The sequence below is a fragment of the Nanorana parkeri genome, unplaced genomic scaffold (assembly GCF_000935625.1).
Source record: "Nanorana parkeri isolate BGI_ZX_2015 unplaced genomic scaffold, ASM93562v1 scaffold353, whole genome shotgun sequence".
NCBI lineage: Eukaryota > Metazoa > Chordata > Amphibia > Anura > Dicroglossidae > Nanorana > Nanorana parkeri.
This window is the reverse complement of record NW_017306621.1, coordinates 329,412-349,148: the sequence shown is the minus strand read 5'-3', so window position 1 is coordinate 349,148 and position 19,737 is coordinate 329,412. Positions and strand designations below refer to the sequence as shown.

Genomic DNA, 19,737 nt, shown 5'->3' with positions numbered 1-19,737 from the left:
TAGATGGTCAACATTTCTCTGCAGGAGTAGCCTTTCTCTGAAGGATATGTACAAGATTATTAATGTAATGGAGAGAAAGGATTCACTAGGACTTCTGCAATGACTCAATATTTAGCTTTGGCTCATACTCCCGGATCCTGACACTGGCCATAAATAATCCTAAATGACTATCCACCACTACAGGCTGTGCTCTAATGCAGCCTTCCGCAACTAGCATGCCACAACACCCTGGGGTGCCTCCAAATGTTCAGTGTCACGCCTCAAGGCAAGCTGCCAGCACCACGGAAACGAGTGACACAAATCCAGGGAGAATGGGATCCATTCAAAAAGGACAGAAGTTTGCCGTGGTCCATGCCTGCTTCTCATCCCGCCCTCTCCCATGCTGCGGCTTCAAATGTGATGTTAGGACTCTATTGTGGAGGGGGGGGACTGATAAAAGCCTCCGATGTAAAGGTGGCCTTTGATGTGAAAAGGGGGGCAACCCCTTTTTTTTTGTGCTTTTTGCGTGGGGCCCCCCCTTAAAACCTATACCAGACCCCTATCTGGGATAAAGGTCTGGTATGGATTTGGAGGAGTCGCGATTTTTTGTTTTATTTTACACTTACATTTTAGACTGTAGTGCCTCTAGATTTTGCATACTCTGTAAGGTTGCCTTGACTGAAAAAAGGTTGAGAATTGCTTGTGTAAATCACCTAGCACTTACCTAGCACTTGCTTTTCAACATATACCCATCATCATCCATTGCAATCAGCCCCCTCCTTAAAGAAAATGTCATGGACAACTGTCATGGATTGCGACTGATCAGCTCACATCTAACTTGTGCTTCAACATTTTTCATTGTGTGAAAACAATGCAGCACAAAGCCCTCTCTTTTTTTTTTATAAAAATGTTAAAAACCTTTACTTACTTCTTCGTTTCAGAGCCATGCACACTGCCTCAATAGTAAACGAAAAAAATAAAAAAATTAAACACTTTTTGTGCTTGTGCATGGCAGCAAGATAAGACAGAGAAAAGGAGCGGTGCAGGGGGGTGTGCAAAAAACACTATGAGATTAAAGAGCAACTCCTCCTTTCTGAGCATGTTTCATCTTACCTATATTCAGGGCATGACATGAAAAGTCAGATCACCAGCCCGACTCCCCAAACACTTATCTTAATCACAGGGTTGTTCTTCCCATAGCATCAAGGAATCTTCTGGAATCAGCACAGCTGTGCATGGCTCCCCCCACAACGCTGCATCATCCAAACACAGGTTCTGTGATGGAGAGACTACAAGTCCCATAAACCACCACGGCAGAGGGACTTATAGTTTTTATAGAAATACATGTACTGCACTTGTTGTCCATTAGCACTTCAATGCTCCTGAATTTTCAATCTGTCATGCAAATACAATGCAGCCCTTGCTGGAGTGCATGCATGCAGGCAGGAAGAGCAGTAGCACTGAGCTATAAACACGATGATACACAGATCTAACATTGTAAGGAAAGGAGATAAGTGTTACAGATTGGAATATTCTTATTTTTGTTCTGCTGAATGTACTGCTATAAAATGCATCCATCCCATCCAGCTAGAAGCAGCATCTGCACACTTGGAGGCAGCACCAGCCTGTCACTGCAGACAGCTCTGCCTTGTGTACAGCTCTGCAGGATCAACAGCTGTGACATTCTCTGAAGCAGCAGCTATTATCTGCATCCTTTATGTGGACACAAATCGATTAACATGATCTAACTGCGGCAAGCTGTCGATTCCTTACAACTTGGCCAATGCAGAAAGATAGTTCTGGTTCTCACAGACTGAGAAGGTCCTGCAATGTACCAGATACAATACCAATATCTGCATTAAGCAGAGCAGTAATGGGCAGAATGAGAAAAGAGGTCAGTGAAATACTACACGTTATTTATGAAGCATCATCCCTTTGCACTCATTCCAGCTGCTGCTCTGTCCAGAACTACTTCCCAGCCAATTCTCTGATGCTACCTGAAGATTTTCAGAGCATCCAGCAGTCATGAAAATGGCGGTAAGTTCTGTAGATGTAAATAAGTAGCAGTCTGAATGAACAGGTTAAGAGAACAAACTAATACAGTTTGGAAAATAATTTGATCCCCTGCAGATTTTGGAAGTTTGCCCATTTACAAAGAAATGAAAGGTCTATAATTTGTACCATAGGTGTATATTAAATGATAGTGACAGAATATCAACCAACAATCCAGAAAAAAAAACAGGATACAAATGTTATAAATTGAGTTGCAGTTCAGCGAGTAAAATAAGTATGACATGACTTAGTACTTAGTGGAGAAACCCTTGTTGGGGAGCACAGAAGTAAGACGTTTCTTGTAGTTGGTTACCAGGTTTGCACGCATCTCAGGAGGGATTTTGGTCTAGTGTTCTTTACAGATCTTCTCTAAATCCTTAAGGTTTCTTGGCTGTCGCTTGGCAACTTGACGTTTCAGCTCCCCCCATAAATTTTTTATAGGATGAAGGTCTGGAGAATGTCTAGGCCACTCCAAGACCTTAATGTGCTTCTTCTTGAGCCACTGCTTTGTTGCCTTGGCGGTATGTTTTGGGTCACTCTCATGCTGAAAGACCCATCCACGATCCATATTCAGTGTTCTGGCTGAGGGAAGGAGGTTTTCATCCAAGATTTTACAATACATGGCCCCGTCCATTGGCCCCTCAATGCGGCAAAGTCAGCCTGTACCTTTAGCAGGGAAACAGCCCCAAAGCATAATGTTTCCACCTCTGTGCTTGACTGTACGGATGGTGCTCTTATGGTCATAGTCAGCATTTTTCTTCCTCCAAACAGAGCGAGTCGAGTTAATGCCAAAGAGCTGCAACTCAATATATAACATTTGTATCATGTGTTTTTTTCTGGATTTTTGGTTGATATTCTGTCTCTATCATTTAAAATACACCTATGATAAACAACATTATAGACCTTTCATTTCTTTGTAAGTGGGCAAACTACCAAAATCTGCAGGGGATCAAATAGTTATTTTCCTCACTGTAAAGTGCACGCCAAGCCAAAAAGATTCTAGTGTTGGATAAAGTAGGGAAGGATTACAACTTCTGTTGGATTTTTACTGGGTCTCCATTAGATAGATGGCCCCTCACTTCCTATCCAGCTGACAGCATTTTACAATAGATGAAATGAGGAAAAATCTGCAAAAGCTATCCAGACAGAAATAAATATCTGACGAGGCTTCCAGCCTTTCCGTACTTCTCACTTCCTGTTTAGTAAAATCTTGTCAGCAGAACAGGTAGCTAGTCCCAGATGCCATTAAAAACCAGGACATCAGGTTACAATCTGCTTGTAAAACGATTCTATGTGGGCCCATGTATACCTATGAATGCGCTTTACCAGAAACACTACGGCAGGCTCCCATGGGTGTGAATGGATTTTAAATAGATTGTTTGTACAGTGCGATGAAAGAACTCCTTTCTAAAGAACTTGGTATGCAGAAAGATGACTCTGATTTGCATGCCTCAATCGTGCCATTGGAGGGGTTTATAAGTAAAGAAAGTGTAGAGCTCAGAGATGTATGTAGGGGTAAGGTCACAAATTTATATCATCACTACAGTTCTATAACCAGTGCGTCTCAGATTGTTTTTTACTTTAAGATGTTAAAAACAAACAAAAAAATGCATATTTTCCCATGTTTTATCTCTTTACAAAACGCTGCAAATACAGAAAATTACCTGTTGATCTGACGGAAATCCAGGGTACTTTCCGTTTAGGCTGACAAAACAGTGCCTGAAATTCAATCCAGTGTTGTCAGCCTTGCCTGCAGAACTATCCTTGCACCCCTCTGCGTCCTACTCTACAGGCATACACTGAGTTCTATCCCAGCCAAACAATGTTGCTGCCCTGACTCCCAAGAGCCTGCCGACACAAGTATGTAGGGAAAGGGCTCCTCGGAAATGTAGTTCTGGGGGCATGTCAGTCAATGGGAACTGAGCTTCTAGCAGCTGCTCCTGCAAGGATTTTACAAGCCTGGTGACAAACTCAAAGGTGGTAATGTAATATGTTAATAAATATAGGCATGAGATATGTTCTAGAAGGAGAGGAAAGTTTCGGGGGTACATTTGGGTAATAGCTTCATACAAAGAGTGTCAGGAAATGACATGCACTCATGAGAATTCTGTATTATAAATCTCCCCCTATACACTTAAATAGGCAGTACAGTTTCATTCCAAAGTTAAAAATACTAACAGATCTGTTGTTAAAAGATGAGATTGGGGTACCCATTTTGAAGCGAACCCAAGACACTTGGCTCGAACATCCAATTTACTGAATCAAAAACACCCTTTAGGTCCAGCTCAAACGATGCGTTGAGGCTGCCCTGGATGCTTTTTTCCAGAGCCGACACAAGTATGGGCTCATTTCCCATCACCGCATTGCAGTGGTGTGTGCTGAAAGAACAGTGGCTGACAGCAGTCTTTCCTCCCCGCTGAGCGCCAGCTGTAGCAGTGTGTGTTCTCTCCGATCCCCCCCTGCCTCCGCTGATACAGGCAGGGAAAGCAGCGGGGATCGAAGGGGACACAGACCGCAGCATGCAGCGGGTGGAAGCAGAGCTGGTGCGCAGAGGAGGCTGACAAAAGTCCAAGCGCCAAGACAGAATTTCTATTCACCATGGCGACCCGGCACCTGGGATTTGTCAAGTCCTGCCTTCAAATATTTTTAGATATTGTAGTTAAACATGAATTTTAAGAAATGGACGCATGCCAAGACTTCTGAGCTCAATGCTTGAGAGACGCACTTTACTTGTAAAACAAAAAGGCCAGATATAGAAAACAAGTTTTAAAGTACATATGTTTTAAAAAACAATATTATTGCAATATTTACTTTCAGTTCTGCTTGAAGACCAGGTGTTTAGATCCCCTTCCTGGCCATTTTTCAGTGTTCAGTGCTGCGGTACTTGGACTGACATTTATTCCGTCATGCAACGCTGTACTGAAATTAATTTTATACCATTTTTTGGGGACAGATAGAGCTTTCTTTTGGTGGTATTTAAATCACCACAATTTTTTACTATAATTAAAAAAAAAGTACTGAAAATTTGAGAAAAAAAAGTATTTTTTTACATTATGTTAGGAAACATTTATTATTACCCAGTTTTTTGGTAAAATATAAAAGGTCGGGTAAATAGACACCAAACATGTCAAGCTTTAAAATTGCACGTACCCACGAAATCGCAGAAAACTACCATACCCAAAATTGGCCATAGGCGACGCTTTAAAAGCTTTTACCGCTTTCACATTTTACAAGCTTTTTCTCCATATTTTTGTTACCATGTTAGAAATAAGGAAAAAGATTTTTAACCCTCTTGCTGCCAGGCCCTGCTCTCCACTTTTAACCTCAGTTGGCCAGACCATTATTGCAATTTTTATACTTTTCCATTTGCAGCTTTCAGCATTTGTAACAGACCCCATTCATCATCTGAAAGCACAGGACAGATAGAATAAAGGGATGGTGCTACTGATTTTGTAGGTTCTGTGTGTAGTTGCGCAAATTTTTATCAAAACAATATTTTTAATATACACGTCATGTGTGCGTGGTTTCGCGCATGCAAAAAAAAAAAGAAAAGCTAGCAGAAACTGTGCGTACAAACGGGCAAACATGATGATGCCTTGATGTGAACGGGTCTTGAGGATGACATTACAAAAAGACAAGACGGTAAGGAGGTCCCTGCCCATGAGAGCGTGCTTACTCCCTCTCCTCTGCAGCCCACTCACGGACACTGAAGTGCGCAGTATAGAACTCTTCCATGTTCCACATTTTTTATGAATGGCTGTGATCAGCAGCTTGTCAGCCGCTGATCACAGCTATTTATTAATGGGAAGAGTCTAGGGGACTATTCTGCCATACGTTCATGGTCGCTAAAGCAGAATAGAATGCAAGCAGACGTAAAGCTTATTGAGTTAGCCAGTTGCAAGCAGTTCTGTTCGGTCGTAAGCTTTATGTTGGTGGCAGCAAAGGGGTTAAACAATAACCATATTGATTAGATTTACAAGCTCATTTTACATCTTTATATAAACATTTGATAGAAGCTGCTTCCAAAACACTTTGTTCACAAAGCATTCTGGGCTTTAAAGTGGCACCCCAGCAGCTGCTCACTTCTGGTCTATATTCCTTAACTGAACCTCAATGCAGAGTCACATGAACTAGAGTCAGGGAGAGGGTATGTCTCTCCTCTGGCACGTTCTGATAGATCTTCTGAATAGAACTTACCAGCAAAGTAACAAATTACACTCTTTACAGCAAAGCATTAGAGAACAACAGAAATCTTACAGTCAAAAGGCTCTAGAGCGCCAGCTGCTTGCTCCAAGTGGTAAATATGAACTATTCATATGCAGTATTTTACACAAAACATTTTTGATTTTTGTATTGAGGAAAATAAAAATATATGTAAAAAAATAATAAAATACTAGATGCTTACCGAGGTTTGGGAATTCTATCAAGTATTCCGCATTGCATTGTGGACATGCAACCCGAGCTGTACTGTTTCCTCTTTGCTTTTCATCTACCCATCTTTGGAGACAGGCCTGATGGACCCATTTGGTAGAACCTCTGCAGCGGCATGGTCTCACCCATTCTGCTGTCCGGTCATCTTCATCTGTGGCAAAACATACCCAGCAACTCCTGCAAATGCAAACACAAAGTGGTGAGCCGTTTTTTTTATTTTTAGCATATTATTCAATCAAAGACAACTAATATGCAATTAATGGGTAAATGTCAGTGTAATGGTTGTGTGAGACTCGGTATTACTGGTAATACGGGACTATAGTTAGTATTTTAAATGGATGTGGAGTCATTCAGTGACTTCCTTTTTCGGTTGGAGACTAACTTAATGAGCTCTAGGTGCAGAAGTTGTGTTGTCCATGTAAGGTGGCCAGAAGAAGGTCATCTTCAAGTGGTGATCCTCACCATGGACCATCAAGACTCTTGAAGAATTTTTTCTTCAAAACTTTCTTTGGCAGGCAGGTTTAAAAAAAAAAAAAAAAACTGCTGACGCAAAAAGAAGCACTTCTGACACTAAAAATGCGTTACCCACTTGGGTATATATCTTTTAATTTCCAAGGTACTGGACATGAGCTTGTCATACATCTCCCAAAAATCAGCAGTATATGGCTGCCTTTCCTAGACCCTAGCGTGAAGGACATGGAATACCCCTGCAGACAGCTTTCAAACCATAAGCTACACAACACGTGACAAAAGTTACACTCTCGGAGAGATAAGGTGACTTTTTCTAGAGTTGAAATTAAGTTGCTGAGAATTGCCTATGGCTTATCGACTTCAATGCTTGGCTGCTGAAATTTTTAATTGGCACTGGTAGTTTTACAGCGATTAAACCTCTCCCTGCAGGAGTTTAACTGAAGAAGTGATAAACATCCAATATGTAATTTAAAATTCTCTCTCCCTCGTCTTCAAATACACATTTGGCTTGGCCTGATCATTGCAGGCTGCAACTGCTGAATCGGCAACAAAAATTACCACTGCTCTGTAATTTATAAATGTAGGAGCTGCAGAATTTAGTTATATAAGAGGCAAGATGCACTTTTTATTTTTCTTAAAGTGCACTGATCATTTACAAATATAGAGTCAGCCAACAATTATCCAACCAACTCCTTCAACAAATGTCGATTGAAAAATGAACATCTGTTACGCGAGGTGGTGCCTACAGAACCACCCACAGCTCAAATTTCAGCCAATTCAGCACAAACCATCAGAAATTTGGGCAGTGAAAAGCTTCTGGCAACTTCTATCCCATGAACATCCGTTGAGCCCCCAAGATGCCTCAGACAGTTGATATAAATAAATCAGTATAACCGACGCCTGCACAAAACAGAGATCACCTAGCCAGTTACGACATAAATCAAGATATGTAATCTTGGATTGTGAGCCGACTGTTCCTTTAGAAGCATAAAGGGAATTGCCACCATTTATATGGTAAATCTAGCTGAACAGATACAAAGAAATAGGTCTAGTTATTAAAACGTGAATTGAAACGTGAAAACGTGAAGTTCTTCTTGATAAACTTTACAAGAACGTAAAATGTATACTCTAGTGATATAGACTTAAAGTGACATTAAAGTCAAACATTGTTTTCCCTCCCCACCATGTTAATGTCAGCACTTACCTTAAATTAGGTCTCCTAATCCGATCTTCTTCTTTCCTGATGTTTTCATCTTTCCCTCGAGCGGTACGGCGGCTCTCTGATCCAGCACCGACTCCTCTGTCCTTGCAGGCACTTCCGTTCCTGCGTTGTCTGCATGCGGGTGCACGCGTCCATAGACTTACCTTGCGTCTCTCCTCTTCTCCCGGCCGAAAATCCGAACTGCTCATGCGCCCGCCCCAAGATGCTTTGCGGCCACCAGAGCAGTTTCGGATTCTCTGACCAGAGCGCGCGGCAAAGACAGGGTTAGTTTAATGCGCTGTTAAAAGCGGTTTTTAAAAAAACAACTTTTTGCATATATCTACTGCTTGATAGCAGCAGATATCTGCAAAAATAACGGAGGGTTTAGAAACCCTTTAAGCATTCCATTAATGTGAACCTGACCTTGCCTACAATGTGCTTAAATGCAGACAGATTGTGGTAGATCCAATCAGCGCTGGGACAAGGTCCTTTTGGATTCAAGGTGAAAAGACCATGTGCACCTTCTTGTGAGCTTTGAAGTACCTTATGTGTCTACGAACTTCCTTGCATGTTTAAATATCTGCTGAAGTTTTCATTGCCCCTTACACTGCCCAAATGCCAGTCCAATCTAAACAGGCAAAACTTCAGTACATTTTGGTGGTGTTCAAGCTTTCCCACACATTCCGATTAACTATTGAGACAGTTTAATATGAAAAGGAGTGTAAGAGGAAGTTAGAGAGCCCCAACCCTACTAAGAACTGTTGGACTTTTGCACCAACAGAATTGCTCACAACTCAGGCAGAATAGGGGAACTACATTCTGCTGTAACAATATGCAGGCCCTATTAGGTGCCTGTGCTTTATACCTGTTACTAGAGCTGCAGCTAACGACTATTTTCAAAATCGATTAGTTAGCCGATTATTAAGTTCGATTAATCGGTTAAAAAAATAAAATAAAATACATTTTTTAAAATGGCTCCAGTGATGGGACTACTAGTTTGTATTAAGGTTGTAGTCCATCACAGGAGCAAGCTTGGAGCGGTGGAAGTAAAATAGCCGACGAATCGACGATCGAAAACGTTGGTAACGTTTTCAATCGTCGATTTTAATCGACTAAATCGATTAACTGTTGCAGCTCTAAGAGGAATACAAATCCCAACAATACATTATAGAGCACCATGTGTGGGGAAGTGCAGGATTACCTGAGCAGTCTTCTAGCAACTTGCTTCTGAGATTGGGCCTGTCCATCGGCGGCTGTCATCCCCCCACACCTGCGCCTCCTTACTTCTCCCCGCGTCTCCGTGCCAAACGTGGATGTGGGCGGGCGGTGAGCGTGAGGCGGGGAGGACATGCGGCGTGTGGAGCGTGGATGCGGGCGAGTCTGTCAGCGGCGAGCATGAGGTGGGGAGGCGGTGTGGCGCGCAGCGTGTGGAGCTGTGAACAGGGCCAACTAATCGGAAGCCGATTAATCGATGATTGAAAAAGTTGACAACTTTTTCAATAATCGACTATAATCGATTATGTCGATGAGTTGTTGCAGCCCTACCTGTTACTATAACTTTATTTTAGTTGATTGCTAGATGCAATTAAAGCTGTGCTCTGGCCAGGGAACCCACACAAAAATATCCCCCAACAAATCTCTAACTGCTGTAGCACTTTTTAAAATCCAAACATGAAAACTAAATGGATGTCTAAACATGCTATCAAACGTTTTCTTGCTGCAAAGTGGAAGGGTCCTTCTTTGGGTGTCCATGTCGCTGTCTGGTGACAGCCTGGTGGATGGAGGAGGCAGGAGGTTGGCTTGACTCCAAGGCTTTGTACCTGTAAGGACACACACAGCTAGTGCCACACAGCATACCTTGAACTCTAGTCCCAGCCAGGAGTGCTGGCCCTGATCTCTGAGTTTAGGGTGGCCCCGTTCCTTTGAAGGGTCCTTAGGGGCCACCCTAAACCCAGATATCAGGGGCAGCACTCAGGGGACCAGCTGATTCTGTAGGAAAACAAAACTTGAAAACATCAAGGAGCAGTCTCCATTGTAAGTGATTTCATCACCATTTGAAATAGCCTACATAGATTTTGACTTGAATATCACTTTAATGCACTGCTACCTTATGTATATTTTAGGCAACTTCAAGTTTGTTTTAAGTCAGAACACAAGAAAATAATCTCACCAACCTAAAATCCAAGGTTGCTCTTCTTTTAAACTTCTCTCAAAACAAGCTGGAATCACATGATAACCCTCTCTATAATTAAAGCTTGAGCAAGCAATGAATAATGAATTGAAATTCCCTTACTTTCTCTCATCGGCCTCATCTCTTTCTATTGTTGCATGGTGAGCTAAATAAAACTATTTCAACACAAGGATCATGGTGCTTGCCAGATTTTCCATTTTCCTGCACTGAATAAAACATGATCTTGGTCCTAGGACTGAATCAGGTCAGTGCTCAAATAACAACCTGAATGAGAAAAGTCTGGCTTGTGCAAACAGCAGTGCTATTGTTAGAGAGTCGGGTCTGGCCCTCTGATGATGGCTGCACAATACAAAAGCTTGGGTGGATATGGTAACACTGCAGCAAATAAAATGACAATTCTAAGTAGCCCTAATATATATATATATTACCACTATTATTACACATATTGTTAGCCACTAGTGGTATGTCTATATTTTATTAGGGCGTATACGGTGCCAACAGTCTGTGCAGTGCTTTACAAAATGGGGGGAGACAATACAGTTAATATAATTTAAATACAGGAGGGTCCTGATCGCGAGAGCTTACAATCTAGTATTTCTCTACAATCACTCAACCTTCTTCAATAGTAGCTAGCGAGATAACAGTCACTTGAGGGGAACAGATTCTAAGTTTGGGCCACAGAATTTCACAGTCCAGACGGTGGTTGGTGGTTTTGTAATGACGCAGATAACATATTCCTGACATTATTTGTGGTATCTACAATGGCATAGCATATCTGATCATTATTGAAAAGTTACAATGGCCAGAGCTTATTTGTTTTCCAATAACCAATTCCAGTAGGACATTGTGTTAGGTCTCAAAGCATGCACCATCATCATCATCATCATCATCTCACACCACCTGATAAAATTCAATGACCAACAACCCAAAAGACCCCCTTTGGGGATGAGGTGAAAAGGGAAGTCTACAGCATTATTATGGGGCCAAGAAATCTGCAGGAACTGTATGTGGCTACTGAATCAGCATGGACCTATATTCATTTCCCAAAAACATTTCCAGCACTTGTTGAACCCATTCCATGAACATTTCAGGCTGGTGTGAAAGTAAAAGGGGTTCCAATACTTGATGTAACTACTTTTTTTTAGATCAACACATTTAGGTATGTACACTAAAATTAATTAGTTTGGGAGATTTATTGAATAAGAAATATTAAATATGAAAATCAAAGATTACATCTGGTCAAATGTGAAAGGTTTGGGTGTAGGCCAGGGGAAGATTTCTGCTCTAAATTTGAGAAAATGCCAAAATAAAAAAAAATCATGTAGTTGGCAAAAATAATTGTGCTATGTTTTCTACACAGCAATAATCACCTAATTATATGAAGAATCCTGCTGGTTCATACAGGAAGAAACATTTGCATTTTGGCCATACACACATTATAGTGGAGCATAATCTGATACAAAGGCATTAAAGTTCTGGGATTTCATCACAGCCATGAGGACGTTCAAAATGACAGATTTGCGCCTTCAGCAGAGATCACATGCCTAGGCTTCTGGTCATGTTACCTGCCACTATAGGGTTCCAAAGCAGCAGTTTCTGTGATGAAGCCAAGTACTGCATCCTTTGCTTTTAAGACAATAAGACCTTGTTCACACAGATGGCTATGACAGGTGGTTCATCCGTGGTTTTAAAGCTCCCTGAACTCTTAGTAATGCTCAGTAGTAAAGTATAAATGAACAGCTGACAATGCAGTACGCATCTAAATAGCATTTCTATTGCTTTTGCGTCAAAATCAATACTGCATGTCGTGTCTAGCTGGCGGTGCCACCTGTCAACCATCTCTATTCATTTAATTGGAATCATGCCCCAAAATGCACCTATAGTGTTTAGAAAGCTAGAAAGCTTTTGCAGACCCCTAGGAGAAAGGCTCCATATTTTGGTTCTGGATCGCCTCAACCACAGTCTTCAGGCCCCATTCACGCTAAGCGACACTTAGCGCGACTGTTTGGGCGACCTTTACTGTTGGGCTGCATGCAAAAATAGAAAAACTGCGCGACATCCGTGGGGAAAAGGGTCCTGCACAAGCGACATGGAGCGGTACAATAGAACAGCTCCATTGAAAATCATTGGACGGCGACTTCTCGCGCTATCGCGGCGGAAATCGCGCGATTAAACGCCTAGTGTGAATGGGCACTTAGGATCTGCAGCAAGGATCTGCAGCAAGGCATCAAAAGTTGTCACTGTCATGTGAACATGCGCAACTCATGGTACAGGGTGTAAAAGTGCCATTTGGAAAATCTCTGCAAGATAATAGGATGACCCAATACCCTTCTCTTCAGTTGGGCTGCTCAATGCAAAATCATCTTCAGTCAGATCACGCCTAGAATTGGAGAGATGATAGCGTAGGGACCGATAACATTGTCTTTAAAAAAGACAGTTGGGTCAGTAAAATGGAGCACAAAACGCCACATGAATTGTGTGTGAATGCCATAGATAAGTTATACATACTTCATCATTTATTTTCAGATTAATGTTTGTGTGATCTTAGCTTAAGATAGAAGCAGGCAGGGTATTCAGGTATTCAGAAGAGTTCTGCTTCAAATAACATACAAAATAAAGCTTTAATTTGTAAAATACGCAAGCCCAATAAAAATCTTCTGTTGGTCTTGACGAGGACACTGAACAAGGTCTCCTGAACAGAAGAGATAAAGCATACTATTACTGCACTACAGCAAATTGATTTTACTAGGCGTTCAGTATTCTTTGTTACCTTCCCCAAGCTCAAATAGAGCGATGGGAATGAAGTAAGCAAAGCTCTAAAACATTCTACATTTTAAAAGGAGAGCAGCACTGAGTCCAATATTGCCTTTGAAGATGACTGCAGCACTCTCACATTTACAGAAAATGACGTTGATTAAGCAAAAAGATATTCCTCACTTATGTAAAGGAAAATTGAAAGAGCTTCAGATTAAATGGCTAATGAAGGATAAAATCAGCATGTGTGTGTGTGTATTAATGAAATGGCATTCTGCCTCAGCACGGGGAAATGGAAATATTGGTATGCATACTGAAACGGGAATTAAAACTGGCATTAACATCTGCTGAAAACAAAAAAGTGTAATATCAAACAATAGAATGGGAAATTATTGAATAGACTTAAAATAGAGCAGGGTTCAAGCTGCAAATTAATTTACACGGAACTACAGGTCCTTTGAGGAAAAAAGAGCACTGAGCAGAATTCAGAAGGCAAAAACTAAACCCAAAACGTAACAATGTAGGCATGCAGCAAAGTTAGGCCCCTGTCAGTTCTGATCAGCAGGGGATCTGTGCCCGGATTCCCCGATGATCGGAGCAGTATAGTACGGAGATCACTTTTGTGCCATCATGTCCTTCCAGTTTTTTTTCCTCCATTTTGCTATGGAAGAAAAAAAAAACTTTACTTACCAGACCCATGTTAGTTCTATGGGGAGCCAGACGATATGCCATGAGCAGGTCCAAGAAAACTGAGTTATGTGCTGTTTGGCTTTCCAGACCTGGGCAGAGTTGTAGGTAGATCAGACTGCCCCCTAGAGTAACATTGGGCTTCTGATCAGATCTGCCAGAAAAACGGACAGGTGGACCTCATCGGACCTCCCATCAGACCACTAAAACTTATCAGCTCAGCTACCGTGAACCTCCTGTCCAGTACAAGATCACAAGAGACCGCACAGACTCCAGAAGCAGTCCATCTACTAGCTTGGAGAAGGGAAAACGGGGAGGGAGGAAGGAGAAGTGGGGATCAGGGACCAGGAGAGTGTCTTGCCCTGCTGAGCCTGTATGTTTGTGGAGACACACACAGCTTACTAGCACACACAAATGTGGCTTCATAGGACCCTGCAAGGGAGACACCCTAAAACAGGATATCAGGACCAGCTGATTCGGCAGGAAGCTTTAACATCAAGCAGCATCCATTGTAGGTGATTTAATCAGTATTTGAAATAGCTTTAAACCCTTTTGACTGCAATATCACTTTAAGTTCAGATGACAGATGCTTGCTCTTTTGACACTTAAGCTACTGAACATTTGAAGACGGGTAGAATAGGAGGTTTCTAAATTAAGTTTAAACTGACATTTCATCTATCAGATTTAAACACGTTCTTTTCCTTTCTAGGTGATACTGTTCCTCCAGATTCTTCTATCGTTTTATATCTTTTATACGGTGAAGATGAAATTATTAAACCAGAGTCTTTTAAGTCCCAGGTGCCGAGATATTACCTAAAGTGTGTTTTCATACAAGTCAACACTTTCGATAAGAGGCACTTCAAGAATATATTTGTATTGGTGGGTTAAATGGATTTATGGCTAATGAAATGCTTCAAGTAAAACGAGAAATGGCAAGACTGGAACAAAAAGCCAAGTAAAATGTTTGAAGAATAAGCCCTGGTTCACACCTAGGAGTTTTTGAGCAGTTCGAAAAGCGCTTTTACCTGCCCAACACAAGAAATTCCATGATTTTCAATGGCCCTGGTTCACACCTAAGAAGAAAAACGCCAAATGACCGAAAAGGTACAGGAGCTTCTTTTAAAAGAGCTTTTTTGCCCCATTGACTTCATTGGAAATGCCCAAAAATGTGCAACAGAAGCATGTTTTACAATTTTGTGAGCGTTTTTGTGTGTATATGCACGTTTTTCCATTGCCCACAATGGAAGAATGTGCATGAGCTGCCAATCAAAACGCGCATACAAATGTGCACAACGCGCAAATAACCGCATGCTGTTAACGCGCAAAAACAGTGCCGCCTAGGTGTGAACCCAGCCTAAAAAGGTACTCCTAAAAAGGACAAAGTCCCTTAAGACTGACTGCACACAATTGATGCATGTACCAAGTGCAAGTATAACTGACCACACAATACAATTTGAATGTACAGACTCCTAAATATTAATACCATGTAGAAATATTCATAACTGGCCCATGTATTATAACTAGTGTCAAACAAACCCATTCATTCAATCAGGGCAGGAGAAATCCTAAAAGCTGGGCAGTCAATGCACTTTAAAAATTACAACTGGCACCTTGACTTTTTAGGTCCTCTCTACCTGTAAATGGAGCTGGGTCCTTAAAAATCCTGATGGCTCCTGGATTGGACAAACTGGCTTCTGAATTCCATATTAAATTTATCCAGCCCTGAATTCAATTTAAATTCAACCAGGTAACATGTAATATTTTTAATAGTACAGCAACGTATGCAATTAAAGTGTCATGTGCTTTGTTTACATGTCTTGTGGATACTGCTGCACTCCTTACCGCATAACCCTTGGATTGTTAACATGGTTGCTGAAATTACTACGGCTGGCGCCATGCGAATAAAGTCTAAATGAAGGACGTCACCAGCACACCCTTTGCTTGTGGCAAAGTAAATTCTTCTTTATTGACGCATGATGGCATATTACAAATGCAATGTTTCGGGGCCACGAAGGGTGCCCTTCCTCAGGCTGATATGACAAATGCATCCTCAATCAAACAAAGTTATATACCCAACACCTAAAGTGCAAAAACCAAATGGTTACCAATAGTTACTGATCCCTTAATCAGGCAAACAATGTGACACATTGGTTGGAAATATGAGCAGCGGCATGTAAGAAAGCTCTTCAATGCCCGGAGCAACCTACTTGTACAATTATAGCTCACTGTTGAGAAACACTTAGGACAAGAAATGCTGATTGGCATGCAACATATAATGTCGGATGAGAAAATTATTTATTTAACTAAAAGCGATTTCACAAGTAGGAAAGCACCAGTAAACTTTCCTTTGACAATATAAAATTAATCTTAAGTCACAATACTACCTTGCTGTTAGCTATGTTGTAAAATATTTTAGGGTCCATTTGTACCAGCCACATCGCACCACTATGAGTGAATGGCATGTCACTTTCTGACTACATATTGCGAGGGCTTGGTGGTGAACCCACTTTACCCGGGTTCATCCAAGCCCACAGAAAACTATGACCGACACCCCCCTACCACCCAGACCCAATCAGTTGTGGACAGAACATACCCTGCCCAGCAGCTGCAAAGGGATGGGGAATGCCCCGACCACAACTGATTAGATTGTGCAGACTTGGATGAACTCATGTGAACTGGGTTAATCCCGAGATCCTGCAAAAGTTAGTCACAAAGTGACATTGTGACTACGGTGCTTTAACAAAGGGGGGGGAAGCCATGCCATAAATTGGGGAGGGGGTTTGGAATTTTATTAAGGCAACAGGTTTCCTGGTTTACTACAGATTGATTGGATAAAATATGAGGGCTGGACAGATCGCAATGCAAAGAATTGTTGACCACATGATTGTTGTTCATAAATTAGGGCCATTTTAATTTTCAAAAGGCAAGATGTGGGTTTATATTAACCATGTCAGTTCTCCCTATTGCATTAATATAATCTATAGTCAGGTCATGCTGACTGGTGACATTTTTGACTGACTGGTGAGACACCGCCAAATTTTTCAAGCCCTGAATATAAATATATAGATGACTGTGCAGGATTTTACTCTTATAGCCTCACTGAAGTCACAGGAATAGATAGGCAGCCCTCCTCCATTTTCAAACACTTCCCTCCACTTTCCTTTAGAGTTCAATATGGCTGTAAAGTCAACAGGCTCCACAGTTAGGCTCTATAACTGGTGGGACACACCCCATCTCCCACTCTATATACTAGTTTGTCTAAAGGCACTCATGCTGAGGGGTGTGGCTGTTACTCAGCTATGCCAGCACTAAGCACTGCAGTTAGAACTGGAAGCAGCATTTTTACCCAGAAAAAAAAAATTGTACAGTATTTTGAGACATTCCCTAGCAATACTAATTCACAAACATAACTTATGGGGGTACATGACTATAAAGAACTAACGATATATAAAAGTATGCTTAAAAGGAAAAAAGAAAAAAAAAAAAAAAAGAAGGGCACGTAAAACCGCAAAATAAGAACGAAAAATGCTAAATCAGAAGCATGCAATAGTTAAATAACTAACATGAGAGGAACAAAAAGCTGCAAACCTCTGCAGTATTTTGGGTAGAAAGCTGACAGTTCTGATAACACACACGATAGAGGCAGCTTAGTGAATGGACACCACTGACATTTGGTGAAATAACAGGAATTACTCAGCCGTTCGGTAACACATTCATACACAAGAATTCTACACGCAGTAGGAGAAATGAAAGCAAAAGAATAAAATGAAGCAATGACCTTGAAAACGGAGAAGGTAGAAAAATCTATTTTTCAACATAGGCAGGCACATGACATTTTAATTGGAATCCATGGAAACTACTTTGTTGCAGAAAATATGGATTGTGCATTGCTCTGCATCACTAAACATCTCAAAGTCATGCATTTATATTGCTTCACTGGGAATAAATGCCCTGCGGCATCACAGTGAAATGTCTAAATAAGGGCACTCTGCTTCTGTCTTTTACAACTCATGTACATCAATATCAAAATGTGCTGAAATCTTAAAGCTGAAGTAAAGCAAAAGGGAAAATAAGGGGGGGGGCTTCTAAGCCATAATGTGTTAGTATGCACAGCATATTAGCACATTATCACTAATCCATATACGAGGGTCAATCAAAAAGTAATGCCTCCATGTTTGTAATTTGAGACCTATTAGAGTGACAGTGAATATCCCCATGTTATAAAGTGAAGTTGTTTTTTTTCCCTTTGAAAAAAAATTGGGGACTGGCCGGCTTTTTTTTTCCCAAAGGGACTATGTAAAGCTGGGCACACATAGAGCCAGTTACAGCCGATTCAGCAGCAATTGGCCAAAATGTGATCGGTGGGTGGCCCTATCCCCTAGACAAAAAAAAAAAAATCGATCACTAGATATACGAGGGAAAATTAAAAAGTAATGCCCCCATGTCTAATTTGAGATCTATTACGGTGACTGTGGATATTCCCATGTTATAGAGGCGTCCTTACCCCACTAATGTATGCTTTTCTTTTTCAGATTGAGTGATTAGAACCATGGATCTGCCGGATAAACAATGAGCTGCAATTGAATTTCTGATGAAAAAAGGTTCTGCAACTAAGGGAATCCATAATCGGAAAAAAAAAATTTATGGGGATGTTGTAGTGGACATTAGCAATGTGCGGCATTAGATGAAGAAGTTTCAAGAAGGAGAAATTCCCCTTCAGCATCCCCATAAACGTTCTTTATGGATTTCCTTATGTCCGCAACACGCTTTAACCAGCAATTAAATTACAGCTCGCTGTTTGTTCCGCAGATCCATGGTTCTAATCACTCAATCAAAGAAAGAAAAGCATACATTAGTGGGGTAAGGACACCTCTATAACATGGGCATATTCACAGTCACTGTAATAGATCTCTAATTACAGACATGGAGGCATTACTTTTTAATTTTCCCTCGTATATCTAGTGATCGATTTTTGTCTAGGGGATAGGGCCACCCACCGATCACATTTTGGACAACTGCTGCTGAATCGGCTGTAACTGGCTCTAAGTGTGCCCACCTTTACACAGTCCCTTCGGTCAAAAACAGCCAGAAAGAAGAAGATTGCACTTCCACTTTTAAGACCGACATGCTCAGTACTACTAGTATTAATTCTAGACTTGGACAACTACCACCTCCCATACAAAACAGAACCTAGATACCCACACTTGTTTTAACAGTAAATGAATCAAGAACATGACACAAGTTGGCTTGTATAAATATGATTTTTAATTATAGATGTATTTGTAAGATTCGGATTTCATTTAGTATATTCACGGATATTCACGTAGCACTGGGCACCTGTCAGGGACAAGGCCTTTTTTCTATTTTCTGTTTAAAACCCATGTAAAAAAAAAAATCTTTTACTTCCCTATAAAGAAAAGTACCATAGAAAGTCCGGACTTCCCTACCTCACCACCCTGATCTACTACTGAAGCCTGAGAAATACCTTAGTACTTCTGAATGCAGGGATGCACATAATACCCCCCTCCTCCTGCTTCTCCATAATACAGCACTAGTCAGAAGAGAAAATGACTGCTGAATGGTTGCTATCGATTACTAGCTCCTACTCATCAACTCTGATCTTCGCATTGCCTTACTAATAAGCATTACCTCTATGTTCATAGTTAGTTTCCAAGTTGATATCTAAAATGAGAATGATAAAGTCTGCTATACTTAAAGTGGACCATGCCCTAAAATGCTTATGATGTCCAGACTCCCTCCTTCTGTATAAATTACTAGCAGATAGGTCACAAATGTACCTGTCTTGCAAGATTTTGTCTGCTCTGCATTCCCCAGGAATCTTCTCAAAAGGACGGTGACTTTGCAGTGATGGGAAAATTTCAACAAATTTGCTTTACATCTATGTTGTGCACCTGCCATCTCCTACTGATTTATACGAGAGGGGGGGGGGGGGGCCAATTAAAACGTACGC

General features: G+C 41.2%; 1 protein-coding gene across 1 annotated transcript in view; it reads right to left on the bottom strand.

Annotated features, from left to right (window-relative positions):
• Nucleotides 1–19,737, bottom strand: part of MARCH5 (membrane associated ring-CH-type finger 5) — a 45,412-nt gene that overhangs the window by 14,734 nt on the left and 10,941 nt on the right. Inside the window, exon 2 of the mRNA XM_018558682.1 lies at nt 6,437–6,639. Within this exon, the coding sequence (XP_018414184.1) occupies nt 6,437–6,639 (203 nt within the window). The remainder of the gene's footprint in view (nt 1–6,436; nt 6,640–19,737) is intronic.